Below are 24,905 nucleotides of genomic sequence, written 5' to 3'. Positions count from 1 at the left end.
GCTGAAGAGCCTTACTCCTCTATTTATTACCTCAGTAAATATTTTACCATTGAGTTTATGATTTTTGTCTCTAGTTTCCAATCTCTTCAATACAACAATTTGCTAAACTTTAAATACAGAACAAGTTTATTATATTTAAATTTTTTCTAAATTGCTGTATATATTTGTTAAACTTCTTTTTCGGTCTTCGTGTTTATTTTAGTTCTTCTATTTACTGACTCTACTGTCCGACAGGTGGCGGTAATGCGCATGCGAGTTCGGTGCAAACGGCGAATCCAACCAGAAGAAGAAGAAGAAGAAGCCGAGCAGAAAGAAGAACAGAAGAAGAAGAAGTTAGTGTGTGCGCGGTTGTGGTTAAGTTGCGTGTTTGCAGACAAAAAAATATTCTGACAAATAGTTAAAAGCTAAAGATTTTTAAGGTCTGTATTTTTAAACACTTCCTGTCGTTATAGGAAGCTAGTTAGCTGTAGCCTCTTGTTATTATCGTGACTCTTGATGTAAAAATGTGCATTCCTATAATCTTTTTTACATGGGACGTAAATTTGGTAAGTGTGCTGAAGATTAATTCGTTTATTACTGTATTTTATCAATCTATCTTTTTTTTTTTTTTTTGGATAAAACCGAATTAAGCCGTCGCCATACCACGTGCTCGAGAAGAAGCATGATCCACGTGCTACAAGCCAAACTTCTGTTTTAAAATTTTTATTTAGTGAAATCCGGTTTAATAATTGAGAGTTACAAATGGACAGAACTGGACTCAACATGGTTTCATGACTTTTGAACAACACCTCTTGAGTTCGGCGCGTGTATAATCGTAATTATCAAGGATTTCTTTCTTACATGGGTCATTCAGTGCAATCTGTTCGTGTTGAATGCACAAACGATTGCATCCCCTTTCAAATATCAGCTTTGTTCAGTCGAATTGTGGATTGTTGTATTAGTTTATTTTGCTGGTAGGACAAACGTGCATGGTTAAATTTATAAATATATTCACCTTGTTTTTGCAGGTCAGTTGAAGAAAAGGGGTTCCTGTGACATGGATCTGATATGGATGGATGTATGTATTGCTGTTCCGTATAGACATGTAATAAAATGTTGCCTTCCCAATGATTATATCAATCACTACCCATCTGACCCAGACATATGTCTGGGGAAGATTATACATGAACTTCTGAATGAGGGTTTGGGCTTTTGTCTTCCAAACAAAGAGCTTTTTGCTGGTGTTTCGCCTAAAACAGATAGTATGAATTTTAATCTTTAATATCTTTGTTCTTTCAGGGTTGACCTGCTGGAGCCGTGGTGAAGCAAATAAGACTTATCTTGGTACAAGTAGAAAAAAAACAATAAGTGCAATGATCTGAAGGACTTTATTGGGATGGGAAGACATTCAGGTCAGAGCGGTCCAAGGAATTGTGCAAAATTAAATCTAAACTTGCTTTACATGTTCAGTGCCTTGAAGTTACTTTGATTTGATTTGGTACTATATAAATAAAATTGTATTGAATTTGAACATTATGCATTTCTGTGCTTTTTTTATTATGCAGCGTTGTACGGAGGCTGATTATTTATTTCTTATATCAAACCCACATATGACACAGAAACACACAAGATTATATTTGCTGTTGCAAAAGGAAACAAAATGTATAATGAATATATAATTGATAATGCAAGAGTTCTGATATTTAATGACACCTGAAAATCAGGTAAACAAGAATTACAAAAATTGTTGCTAAAATGAGGATAAATCATAGTGTAACACAATATGGCACTGTGTAGTGTTCATTCTATTGTTTGTATATGATACTTTTTTTTAAGTTTTAGGCCACCGAATATTTAAGAAGGATTAAATTAATAAACAAATTTTTAAACGTGGGTGTTAGCGTCGTTAGCATGACGCTAGCGGGAGGGAGGGACCCGGAAATCTCCCGGAAGTTGTTCTTCTTCTTCGTGGTAGGAGGAGTCAGGCTTCCAGTGCCACGTTGATGGAGACCAGTGAGGACGTGGAAATCCGCCTGCAGTCCGCAGCCGGGACCCGGTAGACCTCCTTGTTGTGTTTTCCCGACACTGCTAATCCTCAAACGGAGAAGGGGAACTTTGTGTTGTGTTTGTCTCCCTTTTTTTATGTGCGTTCATGTAAACAAGGAGCAAAGGAAGGAAGGTGAGTCTCTTTGGTGAAGTAATAACGTCTAACTGTTGTCACTTCTGTTTGGCTAACAGGCTAAAACAAACAAACAAAACCAAAAGAAAACTGGACTGCCTTTGTGGTGTGTTGTGTTGTTTTGTTTTTTTGTATCTGGACCAGAACATTTGAATATCTCGGAGGAATAAGTGACAGTACATGTCTCCTGCTGCTGACACTGTTAGCCGCCTGCTAGCTCTCTGAATCTGCCGATGTTAAGTCATAAAGTGCAGCAGCAGGTTTTCTGCAGGTCTGGGAAAGTCTTAGCATCGATGCAGAGTTAAATAAAAGACACTGAAGGGCTTATAATTTCCACCTGCAAATGCAGAAGTGTGAGTAGTAAATTCTAAATTCTTTTAACCTTTTTTTTATCTAAATTAGTTAAACAATTTATCTGTTCCTCTTTTTTCTTCAACTCCAAGTCATGTTAATACATCTGTCTTTTATCCCACATGGGATCCTCTCCTTTATTCATTCTGTATTTATATTTGATGCTTGGGGTTGTATTGCTGTGAAATTTTAAAATGCTTTGCAGAAACACTGGCAGCCATACAATGTCGGAGCACTCATGTTAATTATAAACCACTGTAGTTCTAACCAGAGCAGTGCTGAATGGTGACAATGCAACACGAATAAAATGAAAGTAAAAGCCTCACTGTATTGCTTATAAATCTGTTTTATACTGCATCTTACGCCATACGTACTACATTTTCAGGATATCATAACATTACAATCAAGCCCAGATTAACATAGACCTTTTCATACATGCCCACATTCACTCAGCAGAAAAAAAACTAGTCCCTTAATGAGCCGGGGAGTAGAGACACTAACACTAGCAGGGAATTGCATTCTGGGAAAAAAAAACAAGGTGTTGTTCTAAGGTGGACTGGAAAAATGTGAGCATATCCGTTGTTGTATAAACCTGATGCAAACTGAGCGATATAGCCAATTGTAAGTGTAATTTATCTGTAATTACTGAAGAGACCCTCAAAATATAATTTTATTTTTCTTCTCTCAGGATGAAACTTAAAGAAATCAAACGCACAGCCATCCAGAGCTGGAGTCCTGCTCAGCAACACCCCATCTACCTGGCTACAGGTACGAGCTCACAGCTGTTCATACAACCACTGAAAGTAATAGTTATAGACTATACATCTGTGACCTCATATATCATGTAAAACAACATGAGTGAGTTTAATTAAAGCTCATTTTTATTTAGCACAAAACTATATAGTATGAACTGCTGCCACATATCAGCATTTATAGCTGAAGTGGGTTTGTACCGAAGGAGGAAAAGAGTAAGAAGTCGTCAGTTATTATTCAGGCTAAGTGATGAAAAATGTCTGTCACAATGAGTCCACAGCGATGCAATTAAATTAGGTGTATTGTCCCAGACTGTAATCAAGCATCATTTCAGTTTGCTGTAGTCATGAAACGTTTGGCTTGTCCATCAAGCTGGTTGCCGATTATTATAATTTTTTTGTCTAATTGATTAATGGACTGACTGATACAGCACTATGCCAAAGTTTCCTGTGCTCTCCTTCTGCAGGAACATCAGCCCAGCAGCTGGATGCCTCCTTCAGCACCAATGCCTCCCTGGAATTTTTCGAGCTGGACTTGTCCGAGCCGTCTCTGGACATGAAGTCATGTGGCAGCTTCTCCTCCACTCACAGGTACTAAAACTGCTTTCTGCTTAAGTTTTGATGACTTTTTTCTTATTACGAATATTTTTTATCTAAGAATTTATTCAAACAATCAAATGTATTGAATTTTATGTCAAAGTAACATATTAACTGATGAGAAACGAAAAGCATTAATTAAGTCACTGATTATCTAAATTAATATCCACTGACTCCCAACAGCAATAAACATGTTTAAAGCCTGGTACTAAAAAACCCTCTCTAGTGTCCTCCATTTCACCGGAGGATGAATTTTTATTTAAGTCAACTGTTTGAATTGTAAGAAGGTTAAATCTGCATAATTGAGGGTGTAGTGGCTTTGCTTGACTGTATGCTGAATCCTGGCTAATCCAAAAATGGGCAGTCACTCTGATCCTGAAAACCTCTCCTGAGAAACCTTTAGGTGATGTCATGGAGGTTGCATCCATCTTAATTCACGTCTCATCACACTTTCATGGCCTTTTCTCTCCCCAGATACCACAAACTGGTGTGGGCTCCCTACGGGATGGATGACCATGCTCACCCATCCGGTGTCCTCATCGCAGGAGGCGAGAACGGCAACATCATCCTGTACGATCCCGCAAAGGTCATGGCCGGAGAGAGTGACGTGATCATCGCTGAGAGCGACAGGCACACGGGACCAGTGAGAGCCCTCGACGTCAACCCCTTCCAAGTACGGGCCATTTGTCCCAGTGACAAAGAATTCAACATCACGTCCATCCAACGGTGTCACTGATAGTGCTTTTTTGTTTCCTGATTGTTGCAGACAAACCTATTTGCATCCGGCGGGAATGAGTCTGAAATCTATATCTGGGACATGAATAACTTTGGTTCTCCAATGACACCAGGGCCCAAAACTCAGGTAGATTTTTAAAAGCTGGCGCACACTTCAAGATGAATATATACTCATGAAATATCTAATATCCTTCTTCATTTTTGGCTCAGATGGTGAAAGTCAAGCCTGATTCTTAAGTGTTTGTGTGACTCAGTGTGAGCGATGTGGATAACATTTAGTTTTAATGTTAGAGGCAGTGGTGGAAGTGAATGACAGCATGTTCTTGGACTCATAGTTAGATTAAGAAGTTGTTTTTAAAACAGCATCAAATTCAGAGTGAAGATGACTCAGGGTTGGAAACAGGGTCGCCTTCATTCCAGTCACATACAGTTGTTTTACCTGCACCGATGTCTGTTTTTGCATGATAAATTTGATGCAATCTGTGTCTTCTCCTGCGTGAAGATAATATTTTTAGAAGCATAAGAGGAAATAAAAACTCATTGTTCTGTTTTAAAGCCTCAAGAGGATGTCAGCTGTGTGTCATGGAACAGACAGGTCCAACACATCCTGGCCTCTGCCAGTCCAAGTGGCAGAGCCTCAGTGTGGGACCTCCGCAAGAACGACCTCATTATTAAAGTTAGCGACCACAGCAACAGGGTATGTTCTTCTTCTTCTTCTTTCTTCTTAAATCTTACAAATCCATAAAACCCCTGTTATTTCACAACTCCCTCATTTGTTTGCATTGTTTTTGTTTTTAGATGCATTGCTCTGGACTGGCTTGGAACCCAGAAGTGGCCACTCAGCTGGTCTTGGCCTCGGAGGACGATCGGATGCCGGTCATCCAGATGTGGGACTTGCGTTTTGCTACCTCTCCTCTCAAGATTTTAGAGAATCACACTCGGTAAATAGTCAAATCTGGGGGTGGGGGTGAAGTTTCAGCAGACAACAGGCTTATCCTTTAAATTTCAAGTTGTAACAGTCCTGGTCTGCTTGTGTAGGGGTGTCCTGTCCATCGCCTGGAGCGTGGCTGATCCTGAGCTGCTCCTGAGCTGTGGGAAGGACAGCAGGATCCTGTGCTGGAATCCAAACACAGCAGAGGTGAATACTGTTGAGACTTTTTTTAATGCAGCTTGCTCCGACAAAAGCTACACAATGAGCTGTTGCCCTTTAAGTTAAGTCGTTGTTTGGATTCCTCAGGTGCTGTACGAGTTACCCACCAGCAGCCAGTGGTGCTTCGACATCCAGTGGTGCCCCAGGAACCCCATGGTGCTGTCGGCCGCTGGCTTCGATGGACACATCGACATCTATTCCATCATGGGTGGCAACAGCCAGGCGCAGAGCCAAAGACACGCTGATCAGGTCAGATTAGATCTCAGAGACAAAAACAGATTTTTACTGTTGTTTTTCTTTTTTTTTGTTGTTGTTGTTGTAGTTGGTCATTAGAGTTGTGCTTAGTCCGTGTAAATCGTGTTTCTGTGTGCCTGTCACAGATCTCCACCTCGTTTGGGAACATGGATCCTTTCGGGACAGGACAAACATTGCCCCCACTGCAGTTGCCCCAGCAAACTGCCCCTCCAGCCACAGTAAACCCCCTGAAGAAGCCCCCCAAGTGGATCCGCAAACCTGTCGGAGCCTCGTTTGCAGTGAGTGCCGTTTCTTTCCCTCTTGCCTGTATCTGTGCTCTGTGTCTGCTCTGTTCTGCACAAACTGTTTGGCTTTTGTTCTCGTAGTTTGGTGGGAAGCTTGTATCTCTGGAGAACTCAAGCCCGAACCCTCAGCAGCCCACCTCACACGTCGTACAGATCAGTCAGGTCGTCACAGAAACGGCGTTCTTAAAGCGCTCCGATCAGCTGCAGGGGACTCTGACTGCCGGCAGCTTCGTGGACTTCTGCCAGGAAAAGATAGACGCAGCTGAAAATGAGTTTGAGAAGACTCTTTGGTCTTTCCTCAAGGTATGTGGCTCAGAAAGAGAACTGGAATAAACAAAAAAATCCTTAATAATATATAAATAAATATCACTGTGTGTTTTCAGGCTAATTTTGAGAGCGACATCCGCAGCAAATACTTGGAACTTCTGGGTTACAACAAAGAGGAGTTGGCCTTGAAGGTGAAATGTATTTCTAGGCCCCATATCGTGCTGAAAAATGTATTTTCATTCTTTTGAAAAAATAAATTGCTTTTCTCTCTTTTGTTGTTAGATTTCAGCAGCACTAGAGGAAAAACCTGCTGATCCTCCAAAGGTAACTTAAACTTTCACATTGCATTAGATTTCAGTCAGCTAACCACTACACCACCATGTCACCTGTATGAAGTACTACATTAAATAAGAAAGAGATCAAATAAAGATGTGCATAGTAAATGCGAGTTAGAGAGGACGTTCCCGTTGATTGGGGCCTGAAACGCTGCATACTGGGCGGTTCTGTCTTATATGTCCTAAGGAGGAAGTGTTGCAACTGTGATTTCACTTTTTGAAACTCCTCAGAGGAAGTTGGACTTATTTTCACAGATATATTTGACAATTTTTCTGGATTTGTGGGTGGTCTTTATGACTCTGTGACTGTGAGTGGTGAATGTGTAATTTAATGATAAAACAGTTTCTACCTCTAAACTCAAACACAAGCCCGACTCCACTCCAGCGTTTTTGTGAAGTGTGAGGTCTCTGGGCCTGTTGCTGTTGATTTCAAATGGTCTTCAGCCAGTTTTGTGCTTCTCATCATCTTAATGTGGGCCAAAGACCCAATCCTGAGCCCTCATTGCTCATAAAGTGAAACCAAGTGTGACCTTATCCAGCTGTTCCTGAAAAGTTCAATCCCAGGCCAAATCCCTTCTTGCAGTCTTTTTATGTGCAGCATGAATTTGATGTTAATTTCAGCATCATATATCAAACATGTCCCTCCATTAAATTGGACATAGCCATAAAGTATATGCTGTATAACATCTATGAGTGTGACTGCCAACCCACCATCCTGTTTTTCTCTATTCATCAGAGTTCTTTGGCATTTGACCCTCCTACGTCTCCCTTACTCATCATCCCCAACTTGCTCTGAATCCATCTTTTCCTTCGATATCTAGGTGGAGGAGCTTACTCTGAACAGCCTGCAGCCTTCACCAGACCTCAGCATCCTGCAGCCCGCCGACACTCCAGAGGCTGCATTCGACATGATCGCTGCTGCAAACCTACAGCCGGCTGCCGCACTCGAACTCGACTCCACTCCTGAACCACAGGCTGAAAAGCCAACAGATCCAGAGGACGATCTGTATAGCACTGAGCCCGAAGAAAAGGTGGACCGTGTTGTCCCAGAGGGGGAGGCTGAAGAAGAGGAGGAGGAGGAGGAGGATGAAGAGATCCCCTTAGAGGAGGTATAACTTAAACTCATCAGATTTACTCTGTCAAAGATTCTGCACACAAAAGTAGAGACACACAGGTTATTTACATTATTTGGGTAAATTACTTTCCCACACCCACACCTCAGGTGTCTGTGGGAGCTCAGGCACAAACCTTCTTACATCATTCATTAGAATTTGGACACATTATTGGTCTAAGTTCATTTCCTCATACTGAACAAATGAGTCAGATTAACCGTTTTGCAGTACAAAGAAAAGAAGAATACTCTCTGTTACTCCATTTTAGGAGACAGCAGCACCAGCGGAGGAAGAGTCCAGTCCAGCTGAAACCTCACCTCCAGCTGAGGAGCCCAGTAAAGTCCCAGCCTCAACCCCTGCAGGAGTCAGTCTCAGCATCAGTCAAGGTAACGACAACAACAGTTTATCCGTGGACTTTGAAATTGTCATCATTATTCAACTCACACAGTCCTGTCTTTCCACTTTTTTTTTTTTTTCTTTTCCTCTTCTGCAAGACGTGGATGGGCTTATCACACAGGCTCTGCTAACCGGAGATTTTGAGGGAGCTGTGGAGCTCTGTCTCCATGACAACCGGATGGCGGACAGCATCATTCTAGCCATCGCCGGAGGGACTGAACTTTTACAGAAAACCCAGAAGAAGTATTTCACAAAAACACACAGCAAGATAACCAAAGTAAGCAACCAATCTTTTTAAAAGTTTCTTGTCTTTCAACAGAGATTTTACGAGTTGAATTCACTGTAGCTGACTCGTGTGTGTTTCTGTCCTGCAGCTGATCAGCGCAGTGGTGATGAAAGACTGGCATGACATCCTGAAGACGTGCGACCTGCACAACTGGAAAGAAGCTCTAGCTGCCGTCATGACTTACGCTCAGCCGGAGGAGTTCTCTTCCCTCTGTGGTTAGTTTTCATCGGTTCCTCTGGTCAGGGTTTCATCAGTGCCTTCTGCCTGTCCTCTTATTAAACCTCTTTGTCTGACAGCCAAACGTTTATTCCTTCCTCTTTGTTTGTCAGATCTTCTCGGGGGCAGACTGGAAGCGGCAGATGTCCCTCAGCTGCAAGCCCAAGCCTGTTTGTGTTACATCTGTGCCGGCAATGTGGAGAAACTTGTTGCTTGTTGGACCAAAGCGCAGGACAGACACAGTCCTCTCGCTCTCCAGGTGTGTTGAGAAAGCAGCTCCAGTTTTTAATCTTGAAAAGAGAATTCAAGTTATCTGACAAGGCTAAGCAGAGACTGATATATTGTAGATAATGGACATTTAAAGGAGCTGCGGATCCCCGGTTTAGATCCTAATTGTACGCCATCATGATGTGTCTGTGATCACTCAGGACCTGGTGGAGAAGGTGGTGGTGCTGCGGCGTGCAGTCGAGCAGACCCAGCGCACCGGTCCGGCTGCTATCGGCGTCCTCATGGCTGAGAAGATGAGCCAGTACGCCAACCTGCTGGCCTCGCAGGGCAGCCTGTCCACGGCCATCACCTACCTGCCTGACAACACCAACCAGGTGTGTAATACGACTGTGACCACGTCACCACATTCTGTTCTTTGTCCTTCTGTCCCCTCTCAGACGTGCGTTGCTCTGTCTGAGAGAATCATCAGATACATCCAAGTCTTGTTTTGTCCGTACAGGTTGCCGTACAGCAGCTTCGCGATCGCCTCAGTCGGGCTCTGGGGCAGCACCCGGCAGCTCCTGTGGCAGTACAGCAGCAGAGAGCTCCCTCTCAACAACCAGGCGCCCGGGCTCCGCACGGCTCAGCTCTGCCCCGACATCCCTTCACCCCAGTCCAGCCTGCCATGGTGCCTCAGCCCACTGTAGCAGCTCCAGCTCCCATGATTACACCGCCCTCGGCCCCCCCACAGCCGCAGTACTACCAGCCAGTACGTTCTGCCCATTTTCTACTGCACCACATAGGAGCCATGGTATACATTATAAACATGTAGGTTTTCTTCAGATAAAAAGAATAATTTAAATGTTTATCAGATGGACATGGATACACACTTAAAATTCTGTTATCTACACATCGTTACAGTTATTCTGAGCCATCAAAGCTTAGCTAGGATTATTTTCACCATCAGTCTGTGTGTGTTTAAGGGTCATATACATATATATGTGTGTATATATATTATATATATACACACATACACATACTAGTCTTTTCCCCTCGTCTTCCTCTACAAACGACCACATCTCCACACTAACTAACCACCCGGTGAAGTGCTCATTTCAGTTTGAGGTTGTGTCGTTATCATTTCATTAACTGGGTTTCCATTTGTGCCAGGGTTTAAATTACAGGCTGGTTGATAAATGTGCTTTTTGCAGGTGAGGAGGTGGGGGTGGTGGGGGGGTTAATGCCACCAAAGACCTCGATTTTAACAGATTGTCTATTGGGAGCTCCCGCTGTCATTTGAACCCTGGCTCTTACTGTGTCCTCTCTCATGTCCGCTGGTGCAATGCTCTTGCGTGTTGTGGCATTGTTCTGTGTTTTCCCTCTCCCTCATGCCACGGCCATCATCGGTGTGTTACCTCTGTGCGCTTCAGATGAGGGCTGCCTCCACTGTCACCTCCTGGAGTAACCAAACTCCCACAGCCCTCCCCAATGTCCCTCCTCCTCTTCAAGTAGGCAGCGCCTCAGACCAGCAGGTACATTTACGGACCACCCATCCCACCTCCACACACACACACACACGCACACACACACACTCTCTCCTCTGTTCTGGCTCACAGACTAAACTGTTTTCATTGATTGAACCAGTGCCTGACTGCTGTGCTGTATCTGTGGTGATGCCTTGTCCCATGAGCGCCCCCACACTTCCTGTAGATGCATGAATCCCACTCAGTCTCGTTCTGTTTCTCCTTAATGTTCTTAATGTGATTTACTCCACGAGTCCTCACACTCACTACATCCTGACCTGCATGCTGCTTCTAGCTGCAATCATTAGATGAATTGAAATGAATTTGTGAATTTTCAAAGAGCAGAGGAACCCTGGATTTTTCTGCAGCAATAAACTTCATCCTCACTGTGGTGGAAAGAAGAACAAAGCCTGACGCTTTCTTCTCTTGCCGAGTGCAGTGAAAAAAATCACTTGTCTTTGATTTTGAAATATGGCTTCAGATTGTGTTTGTTTGTGTCTGTGTGTGTTTTTGCAGGTGGAGTCTTCAAACTCCATGTACATGATGCCAACCCCCGGTGTCGGCGCCGCACCACCAGCCTCCTCCACTCCTGCTTACATGTTCTCCCACCAGTACCAACGTAAGTGAGGCCAGCAGTCATCTCTGTTGCACCAGGACCGCTGACTTTAGACAATTACCTCAGAAAGAGGGAAAGACAACCCTGTGAATTACTGTCACATAGAAGCTAACATGAAAGATGTGATGATACTAGTATGGAGTAATATATAAACTGTAACTAACACATTTTCACGCCTTTATATCTGCATTATGTCATAGAGGAGATATCTCAAACGCCTTGACAATAATTTTTTTAAACTTGGGTCGCACTTCAGCGGCATATGAATTTTATTCCGTCGCCTTTAAAACTGACAAACATTTCACTTTGGAAATGTTTGATTCTGCAGTTTCTGCACTGCTCTGTGGAGTTGTGTTCACTGTCAGTCACTAACAGAGAGTCTTTGACAAGATAAACATGAAGCACGCTAGCATGTTTGTTTGGGGTTTTTTTTTTTTTTTTTAACTGCGTGTCCTTATGCATGACACAGTTTGTTTAACATGCAACAGTTTTTCCTCTAACAGCATCTGTTGTTTCCTGTGTGACCCCCAGCCTACCCCCAGGTCAACCAGTACCCACCTGGAGCTGGCGGGGTGTCTATCTATCAGCCTCTTCAGTACTCCGCCTCCTCCCCTTCTGTAGAGCCTTCCCCCCTTCCTCACCCCCCTGGCTTTCTCTCGCAGTACACCCAACCCATCCCCTCCCAGCCGGCACCTCCGCTCTATCCCGGACAGCCTCCCATCAGCCACTGCCCTTCCTCTCCTCCCCCCTCCCAAACTCCTTTCTTTCCTTCTGCCGCCGCCACCTCTTCCTCCTCCTCCTCCTCCTTTCCTGCTCCTCTGTCCTCCGGAGCGTCTTTCCAGCATGGCGGTCCAGGATCTCCTGTGTCGTACATGCCTCTTCCTCCAGCCGGCGGATTCTCAGGTACACAGCTTGATGCTGACCCCGAGCTGATCCCCGCCTCTCAGAGAACAGGTCTGCATGGCTCTGATCATCCTCTCTCTGACTGTCCTGCTCACAAACTCTGTCTGTTCAACTACCATAGATGACAGCTGTTAGTTGTGATGAGGTAATCTGTCGGGTTTGTTAGGAGAAAAGCTTGATCCATCACATCACTGTAACCAATCCGGCTTTACATTGAGGTTGAACCAGCTCACCTAATTAAAATACTGACAGAAATAAATACATGTAGAATTACACATTTATACACAAAAATAGATGTGTGTCGAAATAATAAACAAATAAATCAATGTATAAATAGAGATAGCTTTCTTTCCAGGTGAATATAATAGTATAAATCTAATATAAATATAATATAATATAAATATATATATATAATATAAATATAATATATAAATACTGGTCGGCTCAGATTTGTCAGGAATCAGACTGTGGACAGAATTACCTGGGTGATGATTTTATGTTGGACTTGCTAGAATAATTTCTTTAAAAAAATTATCTGAACCAGATTTTCCAGGTTAGGGTTGATTACCTGAATGAGTGAAATTTGAATCTATGATGGAAATTACTGTGATCATTCATATGATTTATAAATGATGAATCATCATGAAAAGTTAAATCTGGGTAGATTTGAGTTTAATCCTGTTTAATCCCGATGTGTTTTAATGAACGCAGCTGAGGCTTCTATCAATCAGTCAATCATCAGGTTTTTTTTTTTTTTATCCTATAGGGCCTCAGAATGGTTGGAACGACCCCCCAGCTCTGATCAGAGCTCCAAAGAAGAAGGTAAGTCTCATTTAAAAACAGGACACGTCACATGTGTCTAGAATTGTTGATCTTTGGTCTGATAGAGCTTTTAAATAAAACACTGTGTGTCCATCATCGTTCAGCAGGTTCCACAGAACTACACCCCCCCTGCCCCCATCACTGCTCCCATTATGGGTCCACTGGCGGGTGACCCTCAGGCCCAGCAGGTGTCCTCTGGGGCCCCTCAGACTATGATCCAGGGTCAGGCCCCTTACTCAGGCATGCAGCAGCAGCAGCAGCAGCAAATCTCCCCTCCACCCATGAACCCTGCAATGCCTAAGACCAGTACGGAGGGAGCACCGGGGGCCCCCACCGGGGAGCTCATACAGGTACCTGATGTTTCAGTGGGATTCTAATCTAATCTAAGATTTAGATTTCTCTGTTTAAATATTTTATCAATAAAAATCATCCTGATGGTAGAAAAAGCAGCCAAAGTTCTAAAAACCAAGAATGAGCAACATTATCTTTAATTATCTTTTAATTTATGGGATCCCCTCTTTATGTACTTCAAGTCAAAAACAAATTTTAAAGCTGTGACATCTTTGGAAACGAGTCTGATCAGCTTTGGTTGAACCCCCCCGACAGCCTCTGCACTCCATCCCTGCTGAGAAGGTCATGAAGAAGCCGATCCCTGATGAGCACGTGGTCCTGAAGACCACGTTCGAGGGGCTGATCCAGAAGTGCTTGGCCGTGGCCACCGACCCCGTGAGTCTGTGTGACGAGGATAAAGATTCAGCTCGTCTCTGTTCTGATGGCGTTCGTGAGAAGTCTAACTCTTTTGTCTTTTTGTTATCACTTTCGTAGCAAACAAAGAGGAAGCTCGATGACGCCAACAAACGGTTGGAAGCACTTTATGACAAACTCCGAGAGCAAGCGGTGAGTTTCCAGCCTGACTTGACTCAAAATGAATCTGTTTATAAATGAGCACCTTTCACCACTGCAGCTAATAAACTTTGACCTCTGACCTCTCACCTGCGCTCTCTGCTTTTGTTCCAGCTCTCTCCCGCCATCGTAGGAGGACTACACAACATCGCCCGGACCATAGAGTCCCGGTCCTACACGGAGGGCCTCAACATCCACACCCACATAGTCAGCAACAGCAACTTCAGCGAGACCTCAGCGTTCATGCCCGTACTCAAGGTAGTGCTGACGCAGGCCAATAAACTCGGAGTCTGATCAGGTGGAAAGTCTTGGACCGGATGACGGGGGGGGCCAAGCTAAAGCTTTGTTGGTCGTTTGTCTTACAGGAATTCTGAAACATATGAAAATACTGTTAAGTTCATTTGTGCCATTCACTTTTTTCTGACACAGCAACAGAAACAAGCCATTAAAACCCAGACAAGAGGCTTTAAAGCCACGTTGTGAGTCACACTCAGTGGTGAAAGTAAACGCTGAGCCGAACAGCTGAAACAAAGCACCACCTGAATCTACCAACACTAAACATGGTCCTCAATTCAACATTTCTTTGGAATATCTTGTAGTTTGATCATTTTCAATTTGGAGATAAATATAAGTAAATGTATAGATTATGGTGGATGCTAAGGAAAGCAAGAGGCTATTCAGGAATTTTAAGGGCATTTTTATTAACTTGTTTGTGGCCATCATTTAAAAAAAAGTAGTAAATTTAAATAGAAAATGTAAAGCTTTGTAATGACTTTGATTTTAATAGCAAATCGTTGTCATAGCAGTGCAGCGTGCTTTTAGCTCAGAATAATTCAAACTAAATTAACTGTAGAGGAGCTCTTAGCCTGTTTCATCTTTATAGTCTGTAAATGTTTGTGCACTACAAAAATCTTCAGATACGTTATAATCCACCAATCTTTCTCTTAATCGTACAAAATCACGGTTCAGTTTCTCACATGTAAATGCATCATGTCTGCATGCATCCTGCAGTAGATCTGCAGAAGTGGTTACAGGTAGAAAAGAGACGTACGGGACACTGAATGTGGATTTATTTAAAAACCGGGGCATCATACCGGCTTTTATACTTCATCAAGCTTTTAAAGCAGAGTTAATACTTTCTTCTTTACAGTCCCTAGAATGTCATTTGCCAATACTTTAAACCTGCTTTCACTGACTTACTTTCACCACTGGTGTCACTGCACACAGCGCGTCGGACCAAGATGGTGTCAGTGTGTGGGATACGTCAATGCAAAGCAATGCAATCCCGTTTGTTGAGGACATTTAATGATGTTTTCAGTTGGGTTTTTTTTGTTTTTAAGTTCTTTCTCTGTGTAATCACAAAGCTCAGCAGAGTGCAATGGACTTTTTAAAAACAGACTGTGCTTTTATGGAATTTTAAAGTATGCATGCTTAAACACCACGCGAGCGGGTCGTCTGTAATGACGTCCGGGTTAATTATCTGCTAATCGATCAGACCTCAGAAGGAGACTGAAAACAGACCTGTACTTGATTTTCATTCCAGCTGCGATGAGGGCTGCAGTCTGCGGTCGACCTCAGTTTATGTTGTTGATAAAAGAAAACAAGTCTTTGTTCTAGATTGACTACATGCAATATTTTCAATAAATAGTATTTATTTACCTGATGAGGTTGTATTTTTGTTTTTGTTTGTCTGCTGAGTTGGGTTATATTTGAATATATATCTACAAAGTGTTTCTCTAATGTTTTCTTGGCTTTAATTTTTAATGGTAAAAATATTTCTGATGAAATTGTTTTGTAAAGATAAGCACTTCATCAGTCCATCAGGAAAACCCAGAGAAAACTAATGCAGGCGAATGTGGGGCTGCAGTAGATTTTAGGTGTTTAAGTGATCAGCAAAGTGACCAGATGCACATTCAGAAACAACCTTTGAACTATATTATGTGTATTTTTCCCACTAAACGCTGTTTCAGTTCCTCCAAACTGCCAGGAATAAAAGTTTCCTTGGAAAAATCCAGAGGCATTTATTTGTTTATAATTTAATGACATGTTAAGAAATTTGAACATACCAACAAACAGGCTGGCAGATCTACACGCATTTGGCCACAAACCAAATACATGCAAATACTACGGGACAAGTCTGACCTTTGACCTGATGATGTCTCCAGAGGAGGGTTAGTATTCTTTTATCCTGCAGGGAATATGACCATCTGAATCCTTTTTTATCAGTAAGTTTTTATTGATTTCAATATAAAAAAAACTAAAGATGCTAATGAAAACACGATTTTCTGTAATACTCAATCAAAATTCAAAAAAAAAAAATGCAGTCAGGTTTTTAAAGGGAACCAGAATTTAATCCTCTCTGTCGTCCATTTGTGTAAAAGATGCCTGACTTTTTTACATGAATATGAGAATAAATAGACTTTTGTGTCTTTCAAACTGCGATGTGTTTTCACTGTTGTGTTTGCAGTACTCATCTATGTCGATCGTGGCCGGACTAACCTGTTTTGGGCCTCTGGGGAATTTCATATTGAACTGTTGTTGCCTCCAAGTACAGTGCAGATAGCAAACGTCGTCATAGAGCACAACCAACCGGAACACAATCTTTCCCGAATGTATTTCCATTAGTTTGTGGTCGTCCAGGAAAATGCCCCACTTGAACAATAATAACTAAAATAATTGAAGGTTAGGACCATATTTCAACACACAGGTCACAGGAACACACAACTATAATATAATACTCTATAATGACTTAATAGTGCAGATTATAGTTGTTGAATTGTTGTCGATGTGAAAACCCAAATAAATCTGAATTGGAGTAACGTTCCCCTCGGCTTTTCGAAATGTGTCGGGCTTTGGAGTCATAACCAAAGATTTGTTTTGCAGTGTATAACTATAACTTGTTGGCTTTCTGGACTGATTATTATTTTCTGCTTTCACAGTCTGACTGCTATTAGATGTTGACATGTTGTTTGTTTGTTTGTTTGTTTAATGGTAGGAAGTATACATTGATAAGATACAAACATACAATGATAAAAAAAAAGATATTTTAAAATAACAATCAATGTACATTAAAATTCAACATAGTCGGGGTTAGATAAACCATTTTGATGACATTTCCATAAAAATCTAATCTGTTAATTTATCTGATAATAAACTCAACATGCTTTTATTTGTAATTACCAGACAGGCAGAAAAGCAATTTAAGGATGAAAAGTCAGATCTCAGAATGAAACATATGATTTATTCATCAGTTTAAGTGATTTTGAAAAAAAATGTGTAAATACTTCCTCTTTATTTCGGCACTTTTATTTTGAAGGGCAGCCGTCCACCCCCCGAAAATTTTGCCCTTTTCCGGAAAGCACGCGCGCTCTGACGTGTTCAGACATCAAAGCGACACAAGAGATAAAAGATCTAACCGATCTAACGGCCGAAGAGGTGAGAAATGACGTCACTGTTGTTTACCAAACAAACAGCACAAACTTTCGATTTCGTTTTGGTTCATTTGTTGTCCGCGTTTTAAGGCGTTCATCTGCGTTCATCTGTTTTAGAGATCAACGTAATTTGTGTTGTGTTGTTGTTTATTTGGTAAGCAGCACAAATAGCCTGTTTGTGTTGTTTATCAAACAAACAAACACAAAAACAAACAACACAAACAGGCTGTTTGCAGCCTGTTTGTACAAAAAAAAAAACAAAAAAAAAAAAAACCCCAAAACGAAACCGAAAGTTTGTGCTGCTTGTTGGGTAAACAGCACAAACAGCCTGTTTGTGTTTTTTATCAAACAGCACAGCACAGCACAGGTGCAGCCTGTTTGTGTTGTTTACAAACAGACTGCACCAAACAACACATCGGTTTCGTTTTGGTTCATTTGTTGTCCGCGTTTTAAGGCGTTCATCTGCAGTTCCTCTGTTTTAAAGATCAACGTTTTTGTGTTGTGTTGTGTTGTTGTGTAGTTACACAATTGATGGATGGATCGACTGGATAAGGATGGATGGCGTATATGGAACAGACTAACACACACAATAACGACACAAATCTTCAAAATAACACAAAATGACCACAAAGAATTTCCATAAAGTCACATAAAACAACTACAGGGAATCAAAACTAACACATGTGACACAAAACAACCACAACCAGCTGCAGGACACAATGTAATTATGGAGATAACACATTCTTCACTGTGTTGTCATTCACCAACACATTCCAGAACAAAGTGATCGTCCTTTAAATCTTCCTGTGATCATTTTACATTTATTTATTTACCAAAATCTATTCAGAAGCTGATCACTAACCATTAATGATAAAACCATGAACAATAAAACCATTAATGATAAAACCATGAACAATAAAACCATTAATGATAAAACCATTAATGATAAAAACATTAATAATAAACCAACCATGAATAATAAAACCATTAATGATAAAACCATGAACAATAAAACCATTAATAATAAAACCATTAATGATAAAACCATGAACAATAAAACCATTAATGATAAAACCATTAATGATAAAACCATGAACAATAAAACCATTAATAATAAAACCATTAATGATAAAACCATGAACAATAAAACCATTAATAATAAAACCATTAATGATAAAACCATGAACAATAAAACCATTAATGATAAAACCATGAACAATAAAACCATTAATAATAAAACCATTAATAATAAACCAACCATGAATAATAAAACCATTAATGATAAAACCATTAATAATAAACCAACCATGAATAATAAAACCATTAATGATAAAAACAACCAATAATAAACCAACCATGAATAATAAAACCATTATAAATCTCCTGAATGTGTGTATATTAAACAAATCACGCACTAACACAGCTTCTTCTTCGGTGGTGTCGGACGCACAGGATGAGGAACTACAGTCTGTGGCTTCTTCTTCCTCTGCTGTACTCCGTGTGCACAGCTGCCGGACTGTGGATGGTGTGAGTTGTGTTTCTGAGCGGCCCCCGAGGCCTTAAAGTTTATATTGTGTTCCATGCTGCTGACAGTTAGATTCACATTTTCATCCTTTTCAACAGATATTTTGTAGGTATCCGCGATGAGAGGATAAAGCCGCTGTTCTCACAGAACAGGTGAGAGTGAAATCAGTATGATGTGCAGCTGATACCCTTTTCAGAACCAGCTCCCTTCTCACGTGTGTTTTTATTTTATTTTTTTTGTACGGACAGGAGCAGACGTTATGCTCCATACATCAGGTACGTAATCGCCGTTTTGTCACCACACTCTGTTTATCTTCTTCATTCTGTTGTGTTTTTATAATCCTCCTTCTTTCAGTATTCTAGGCAACTTTCCACCAGCCAGCTGCATCTTCAGTGAGGTCATGAACATGGCGGCGTTTGTCGGTGGGAACAGTTATTATACAATACAAGCCTGAAATAATTCACGTTGTTCTTAAAATGAAAGTCGGCGTAAATGTTTGTAAATGGAAAACTGTGCGCACAAGCCGCTCGCTGAGTTTAGAATTAGGATTTATTTATGTAATTTATGTCTTATCTACCTCTGATGATACTTTTTATTGTTGTTCAGTGACACAAAGACGAATACAGAATATTGTCGGACTTCTGCTTTAATGCATGAAGAAAGTGTTTTTGTGTTAAACAGAATGAAATGTCTTTTCCAGGGTTCATCATCGGCGTCCTCCGATACCACCAGCTCAGACCCGTCATAAACAAAGCCTGGCTGAACATCCTCTGTCTGGTGCTCTTCTCTCTCAGCTGCTTTGGAATGACACTCGTTGGAAACATCCAGGTAACACACAACACAGACACAGATGTTACACAAAATGTTTTTCATCGTTTTTCATTTATGTCTCTCAAATATGTTTAAATGTGCACAAGGTGGTCACAATGAGGGGGCCACTTTAAAACCAGCTGTTACACCAAAACCGAACAAAATGACTTCTGTGAGTTCAGCTCATGAGACCTGATCTCTGTCTCGGTTTCAGATATTCACCCAGATGGTGGTTCACAGTGTGGGCGCCTTCGGGACGTTTGTGTTAGGAACGATCTACTGCTGGATCCAGTCCGGGATCACCATACAAGTTGACCTGAGGAACGAGGGGAAGAAGGTCGGCATCGTCCGCTTCCTGTTGTCTGGAGGCATCACTATCTGCCTGATTGCCTGTATCCTTTAACTCAGAGCGGCCGAAGAGGGCTAATAACTGACTCACATCATGTATTGTTGTTTGAGAGCTCTTTTTTTTCTGACTGCTTGTGTGCTGCTTTTAAAGAAAAAGTTCCCATTGAGTCCGTTTAGAGACGACAGGAAATGCTGATGTGGGGTTAAAGGTCACCGCGAGCGGTCTGGACAATGAAAAGCGTGTTTAAGCTCTTAACTCGCCTGGTGCAGATGGCATCCTGATGTCTCAGCGAAACCACATGAACGCAGCTCGAGTTCAGTGGGCCATGGTCATGTTGTTCCTCACCTTCCTCGCCACGTTTGGGGTGGAGTTTCGTCACAGCCGCTTCGACTTTGTGCACACACAAACCTTCGGGATTCCCGTTCGTGAGGCAGAAACTGATGGGAGTACCATCAGGGAGCGGGGTGCAGCAAAAGTTTCAAATATGCTTTAGTAGTATTTTTATCACCAAAAGTGTACTTAAGTTTCATTATATTCATTATATCACTCCTGCTGAGCTTCATTAGTGACACATATAAACTTCATTTATGCATTTAAACTTATTTTTACAGCTAAAGAGCCCAAAGAGACTCACTGAGCCTTAGAGATGAAGCAGAACTGTTCTGTGCGAGACAAGGCATTTTTATTGGAAGTCTTTTTCCTGAATAATACCGATTATGTTTCACATAAATCATCACTTTGCAATTTTTAGGTAACTTTCCAAGGACCCACGTTAACATATGAACAACGAGGATGGCACATTTAAATAGACACCGTTCACCTTGTGAAGAGATTAATTAATTAAAGACATTCGAACAAAGTTTGAAATGAGAACTCTTTAGCACCTCCGCTATGACTGTTACTCTACTTCCTAAAACATTACAGTTCAATTACTGGATAAGACGTCATACTCCTGCAACATGTACACATGTAGAGGGAGGAAAAAGTGGAGGATGTGTACAAAAACAGTGGCAAATATAACTCATGTAGGACTGGCAACCAAATAAAGTTCATCTAAAAGTTAATAAGGTGAAGTAACTTCATAAGTCATGTGCAGCAACTTTTATCTACAGCTGGTCTGCCGTCTTCCTGGTCAATAAAAAAAGGTCCAGTGAGAGTTGTTTTCCGTTTCTGCTCCGTGGACGTTTTCATACGTATGAAAAGCATCCTGGAAGAACTAGAAAGATGTGACTCCTTAGAGGCTGGGGCTCCATTAGCTCAGCTAACGGCAGCCCCCGCTCCTCCAACTCTGGAGCTGGACATAGACCGACCAAACAAACAAACAAACAAAAAAAACTGTGGCAAAACGGTGTGTTGGGAGAGAGGAAGGCTTGCAGGGATTTAGGGAGGGAGGGGAGCAGAGAAGAGAAGGGAGAGGTCATTATGACGTGAAGTCCGAGAAGTTCTCATCTCAGGCTCATCCCGTCAGCTGGAGCTGGTTAAAGGATGTGATGAGGTTATAGTGGGCGCGCTCCTCGTCCGTCAGCTCCATGTTCCCGGGTCGGACCACCACCAACACGTTCACCCCGGCTTCCTCTGCTGCTTTAGCCTCTGCAGGGACAAAGTGCGTGAACAGATTCAGTTAGCTCACAGAAGTAAATGCTTATTATGGATTATGACTGTGATGAACGTAACACACTGACCTCGAGTGACGTCTGTCAGGAAGGTGATCTCTTCGGGCTGACAGCCGATCCGCTCTGCGATCCTCTCGTAGCTCTTTCCGTCCACTTTAGCTCCTATACTGGTGTCAAAGTGCCCGTCGAATAACTGAAAAGATTCAACACAAAAGTCACCACAACGTGGAGAGTATTATGTAGTTCTAAGACTCAGTTCTACACAGAGTCTTTGGTTCATACTGAAGATATTTACACGATGACTGTCAGTCGCACTCACGTCTAAAACGTCTCCTTCCACTGAGTATCCAAACAGAAGCTTCTGAGCCTCCACACTTCCGGAGGAGTAGATGTAAACTTTCAGGCCTTGTCCTCTCCACCTTCTGATGGACGGAATCACGTCCTGGTAGATCCTGTTTGCAACCAGCCCAGCATCACAGGATATATATCTCATTTCATTTCCTTTACAGAGTTTATTGACACAATCTTTGAATTGAAACGATTATTTCCAGAATGGATTACAGAGGAATCCCATTGATTCATTGTTTCTGTCAGTTTTTCAAGTAATTTTTTTTTTTTTTTTTAAGATTTGGCAATTCATTTATTTTCGGAAGTAAAAAAAATCAAAAAGAATGACAATCTTTAGTTGGAATCTAAAATAAATGCACTATTTGCCAAAGCCTCAGCTGACGTCTTCAAATAACTGTTTTGTTCCCAAATGATGATTTAATGAATCAAAAAGTTGACATACACATGAATAATAATTCATGATAGGTGTTTTTTTTTTATCTGCTAAAAATACAGAATAATGGGCAGTAACATTCATCATCATAAGTTGCAGCCAAACTCTGCTCCCTTTCACTGCCTGAACAGGACTGACTCAACTTCCTGGTTCCTAATGTAATAATAATGATTGCAGTAATGGATGCTGATACAGTAATGAGTTCCTGGAAACCTGACAGTCACTGCTTCAGTCAGAACCGAGCGTCTGTGCAAATGGATGAAATTCAAAGTGAAGAAACTGACGGGCGTACTTACTCGCCTTTGATTCTCCCCGAAGCATACGCCGACCTCCACATGTGCCCTTGGAGCTGTTTGAGTGCCGTTGACTTCCTGTCTGCCGCCATCTGCCATAGCACATTATCCACCACTTCTCTAATGGCCTTCTCCTCGTCCGTGTGAACCGTCTGGTCCACGGCGTGGACGCGACACGCCCGGTTCTGCTTCATGTCCTCCTCGATCTGTCACGACAGACGGGCGCTTTGTTTAAGGGAGCTGGGGCTGTTGGTGTGTGTGTTTTGTGTGATAAATGATCAGCTGGAGGAATCATTGATAGGATATAGGCTCATCTACTCAATTAGTTCGTACTGTGTCATTATTGTCTGTTTCTTTATAGTAAATATATATTTATGCTTTTCAGTCTCTTGTCAAGTTGAACAAACAAAATGAACCTGGAAATTTACAGTTTATCTTTAAAAGAGTTCATGACATTTCATGGACTGAAAATAAAATAACCATTAACTGCTGACATGCAGGGTTGGGGGTCGACACTCAGACCTCCTACCTGTTTCTTGAGCAGATGAACGTCCTGTTTGCACTCGTCTTCCTCCCAGTGACTGGACAGGTAATCCTCCAGATGCTCCCTGATGTACGGAAACAAGATATCCTGGAAATGATAAGGTGGAGTCATTAAATGCAGCGAACGCAAAGTTTACCAGTTTGTATTTACTCTAACCCCCCAAAAAATCTCTTCTAACCATCTCGTTGGTTCTCAAACAGCAAATTAACTACAAATAAATATCATTTATATTAAAAGAACCTGCAAATGCATGAATACACTGATAATAAACCTTTATCTTTTGATTACAGCCCGACTCAAAATTCTGACTTACAGTAATAACAAATGCATAAACATAAGTTACTTTCCATGTGATGGTCAGATTCCTGGTTGTATCTGTGACTTTTAAACTCATGATTAGATAAGATATATGTGCAGCACTGATTTAAGGTCCACGTTCTGCTTTTACAGGCAGACTTTTATCAAAACAACATGAAAATTAAACTTTTGATGGAAAACCTGCATGAGAAGTTATTTACTGACATCACACTTCTCAGCTGATCCTTAATTACATGATTAATTTAATGCATCCTGCCTGAACCTGAATAAACAGAATATAATAATACTAATAATAATAATTGATCTGTTAATAAGAGGAAATGTTTTGCTAACAAACTGATAAATTCCGTCACATTTCAATGTAAAAAGCTGTAAAGATTTTTTTTTTTTTTTACATTTTATAACCTTCATTCATTCATTCAGGACTTTAAAATCTCTCATTTATTGATGAATTTACTAATTTGGGACTTTATCTGTAAATCAGATTTGATTTCTGAGGAAAATGCTTTTATAAACAATCCGTCACTGACAAACCAGCTGCTTTAGGAAAACAGATAAAGACGAATTAAAAGGAAGAAAATGAGAAATTATATGAACAGAAACAGAAGGATTGGCTGAAATCCACGATGATCCGACACCGAGGATCGGCGGCGGTGTGACCGGTGACAGCGTCTGTTAGCCCGGCTGAGGAGACGGTCCCTGCCCGCTGCCTTGTGAGCCTGTTAGCGGAAGAAACCCGACTTTTCCGTCGAAAGTAACCGACCTTTACAAACGTTATCGGCGTGGTGGTGCCTTCGATGTCCAGCAGCAGGGCGCTGGTGCCGGCAGGAATAGAAATAGTGGCCATTTTCCGGAGACAGCGGCTGGTCGGCCGACGTTAGCCGAGTTAGCTGCGGCGCCGAGGAGCGGCCGGTTCTGGGCTCTCCAGGCGGGCTCGGGCAGCTGAGGGCCGGGCGGAGGAGGAGGAGGAGGCGGAGGAGGAGGAGGCGGAGGCCTCGGAGACAAACGGCGGAGACACCCGGTTGGTCGGTGGCCGACTAGCTGCCCGTCCTTCCCATCACCCGGCTGACTCGGCTGGTAGCTCGGCGGGCAGCCCGCATGTTCAAGCGTCGGTTCAGCCTCCGGCTCGGTGGGAGGCGGCACCGGCCGACAGACAGTCCGCCTCACGGGCCACCGACTCCGGACAGCCGCCGGCACATCACCGCCCTCTCCTGGGCCGGAGTGTGGGCAGAGGACGGGTTAAACCGAGAATCATATATTATAAAAAAAAAATCACAGATTAAAGAGTGAAAATGATTGATTTTATTTAATAAATCAGAAAACTCCAATAAACTATTTATTATATTATATTATTATTTATTATATTAAATTAT

The 24,905-nt window shown here is 41.9% G+C and overlaps 3 protein-coding genes and 1 long non-coding RNA gene across 13 annotated transcripts; 3 read left to right on the top strand and 1 right to left on the bottom strand.

The window, feature by feature from the left end:
• Positions 1-331: 331 nt before the first annotated feature.
• On the top strand, positions 332-1,502 carry LOC115052404 (uncharacterized). Its single transcript, XR_003841355.1, has 3 exons — positions 332-545; positions 1,008-1,057; positions 1,279-1,502. It is a non-coding gene; the product is annotated as an uncharacterized LOC115052404 (long non-coding RNA).
• A 465-nt stretch (positions 1,503-1,967) lies between these two features.
• Positions 1,968-15,675, top strand: sec31a (SEC31 homolog A, COPII coat complex component). Of its 9 annotated transcripts, none has more exons than XM_029516153.1 (28): positions 1,968-2,158; positions 3,198-3,277; positions 3,729-3,852; positions 4,333-4,531; positions 4,625-4,720; positions 5,150-5,290; positions 5,392-5,534; positions 5,632-5,731; positions 5,831-5,992; positions 6,124-6,276; positions 6,364-6,585; positions 6,666-6,740; positions 6,832-6,873; positions 7,706-7,993; positions 8,265-8,382; positions 8,491-8,669; positions 8,767-8,893; positions 9,008-9,153; positions 9,323-9,496; positions 9,622-9,870; positions 10,532-10,633; positions 11,141-11,243; positions 11,772-12,194; positions 12,910-12,965; positions 13,073-13,315; positions 13,572-13,691; positions 13,791-13,862; positions 13,983-15,675. In XM_029516153.1, exons 2-28 carry the CDS (start codon positions 3,199-3,201, stop codon positions 14,160-14,162), a joined length of 4,116 nt encoding a protein of 1,371 aa, XP_029372013.1. In that variant the 5' UTR covers positions 1,968-2,158; position 3,198; the 3' UTR covers positions 14,163-15,675. The 9 variants fall into 9 exon arrangements, with proteins under 9 accessions (XP_029372013.1, XP_029372015.1, XP_029372014.1 ...); XM_029516155.1 differs by having other exon boundaries at positions 11,772-12,143; positions 13,983-15,674; XM_029516154.1 differs by having other exon boundaries at positions 11,772-12,143; positions 13,070-13,315; positions 13,983-15,639.
• A 1,525-nt stretch (positions 15,676-17,200) lies between these two features.
• tmem150c (transmembrane protein 150C) lies at positions 17,201-21,139 on the top strand. Of its 2 annotated transcripts, none has more exons than XM_029516529.1 (8): positions 17,201-17,303; positions 18,752-18,826; positions 18,923-18,976; positions 19,073-19,099; positions 19,179-19,246; positions 19,525-19,652; positions 19,849-20,026; positions 20,253-21,139. In XM_029516529.1, exons 2-8 carry the CDS (start codon positions 18,753-18,755, stop codon positions 20,474-20,476), a joined length of 753 nt encoding a protein of 250 aa, XP_029372389.1. In that variant the 5' UTR covers positions 17,201-17,303; position 18,752; the 3' UTR covers positions 20,477-21,139. The 2 variants fall into 2 exon arrangements, with proteins under 2 accessions (XP_029372389.1, XP_029372390.1); XM_029516530.1 differs by having other exon boundaries at positions 17,211-17,303; positions 18,723-18,826.
• On the bottom strand, positions 20,650-24,700 carry enoph1 (enolase-phosphatase 1). Its single transcript, XM_029516528.1, has 6 exons — positions 24,296-24,700; positions 23,200-23,301; positions 22,674-22,876; positions 21,916-22,048; positions 21,666-21,789; positions 20,650-21,573 (listed from the first exon to the last, which is right to left on the bottom strand). The coding sequence occupies exons 1-6, from the start codon at positions 24,377-24,379 to the stop codon at positions 21,440-21,442; spliced, it is 780 nt and encodes a 259-aa protein (XP_029372388.1). The 5' UTR covers positions 24,380-24,700; the 3' UTR covers positions 20,650-21,439.
• Positions 24,701-24,905: the final 205 nt, after the last annotated feature.

This window comes from Echeneis naucrates, chromosome 12 (genome assembly GCF_900963305.1).
Source record: "Echeneis naucrates chromosome 12, fEcheNa1.1, whole genome shotgun sequence".
NCBI lineage: Eukaryota > Metazoa > Chordata > Actinopteri > Carangiformes > Echeneidae > Echeneis > Echeneis naucrates.
Note: the sequence above shows the minus strand (reverse complement) of the source record. Positions and strands in the feature narration are given on the sequence as shown.

Bases quoted from the DNA above. Each gene is read 5' to 3' on its own strand.
- enoph1 (XM_029516528.1), bottom strand. From the start codon at position 24,379: ATGGCCACTATTTCTATTCCTGCCGGCACCAGCGCCCTGCTGCTGGAC. The intron at 22,877-23,199 runs GTAGGAGGTCTG...CTGTCGTGACAG, and splicing joins TTCATCTGCTCAAGAAACAG to ATCGAGGAGGACATGAAGCA. The intron at 22,049-22,673 runs GTAAGTACGCCC...GGTTGCAAACAG, and splicing joins TCGGGGAGAATCAAAGGCGA to GATCTACCAGGACGTGATTC.
- sec31a (XM_029516152.1), top strand. From the start codon at position 3,199: ATGAAACTTAAAGAAATCAAACGCACAGCCATCCAGAGCTGGAGTCCT. The intron at 3,278-3,728 runs GTACGAGCTCAC...CTCCTTCTGCAG, and splicing joins CCCCATCTACCTGGCTACAG to GAACATCAGCCCAGCAGCTG. The intron at 13,863-13,982 runs GTGAGTTTCCAG...CTTTTGTTCCAG, and splicing joins ACAAACTCCGAGAGCAAGCG to CTCTCTCCCGCCATCGTAGG.
- tmem150c (XM_029516529.1), top strand. From the start codon at position 18,753: ATGAGGAACTACAGTCTGTGGCTTCTTCTTCCTCTGCTGTACTCCGTG. The intron at 18,827-18,922 runs GTGAGTTGTGTT...CCTTTTCAACAG, and splicing joins GCTGCCGGACTGTGGATGGT to ATATTTTGTAGGTATCCGCG. The intron at 18,977-19,072 runs GTGAGAGTGAAA...TTGTACGGACAG, and splicing joins CCGCTGTTCTCACAGAACAG to GAGCAGACGTTATGCTCCAT.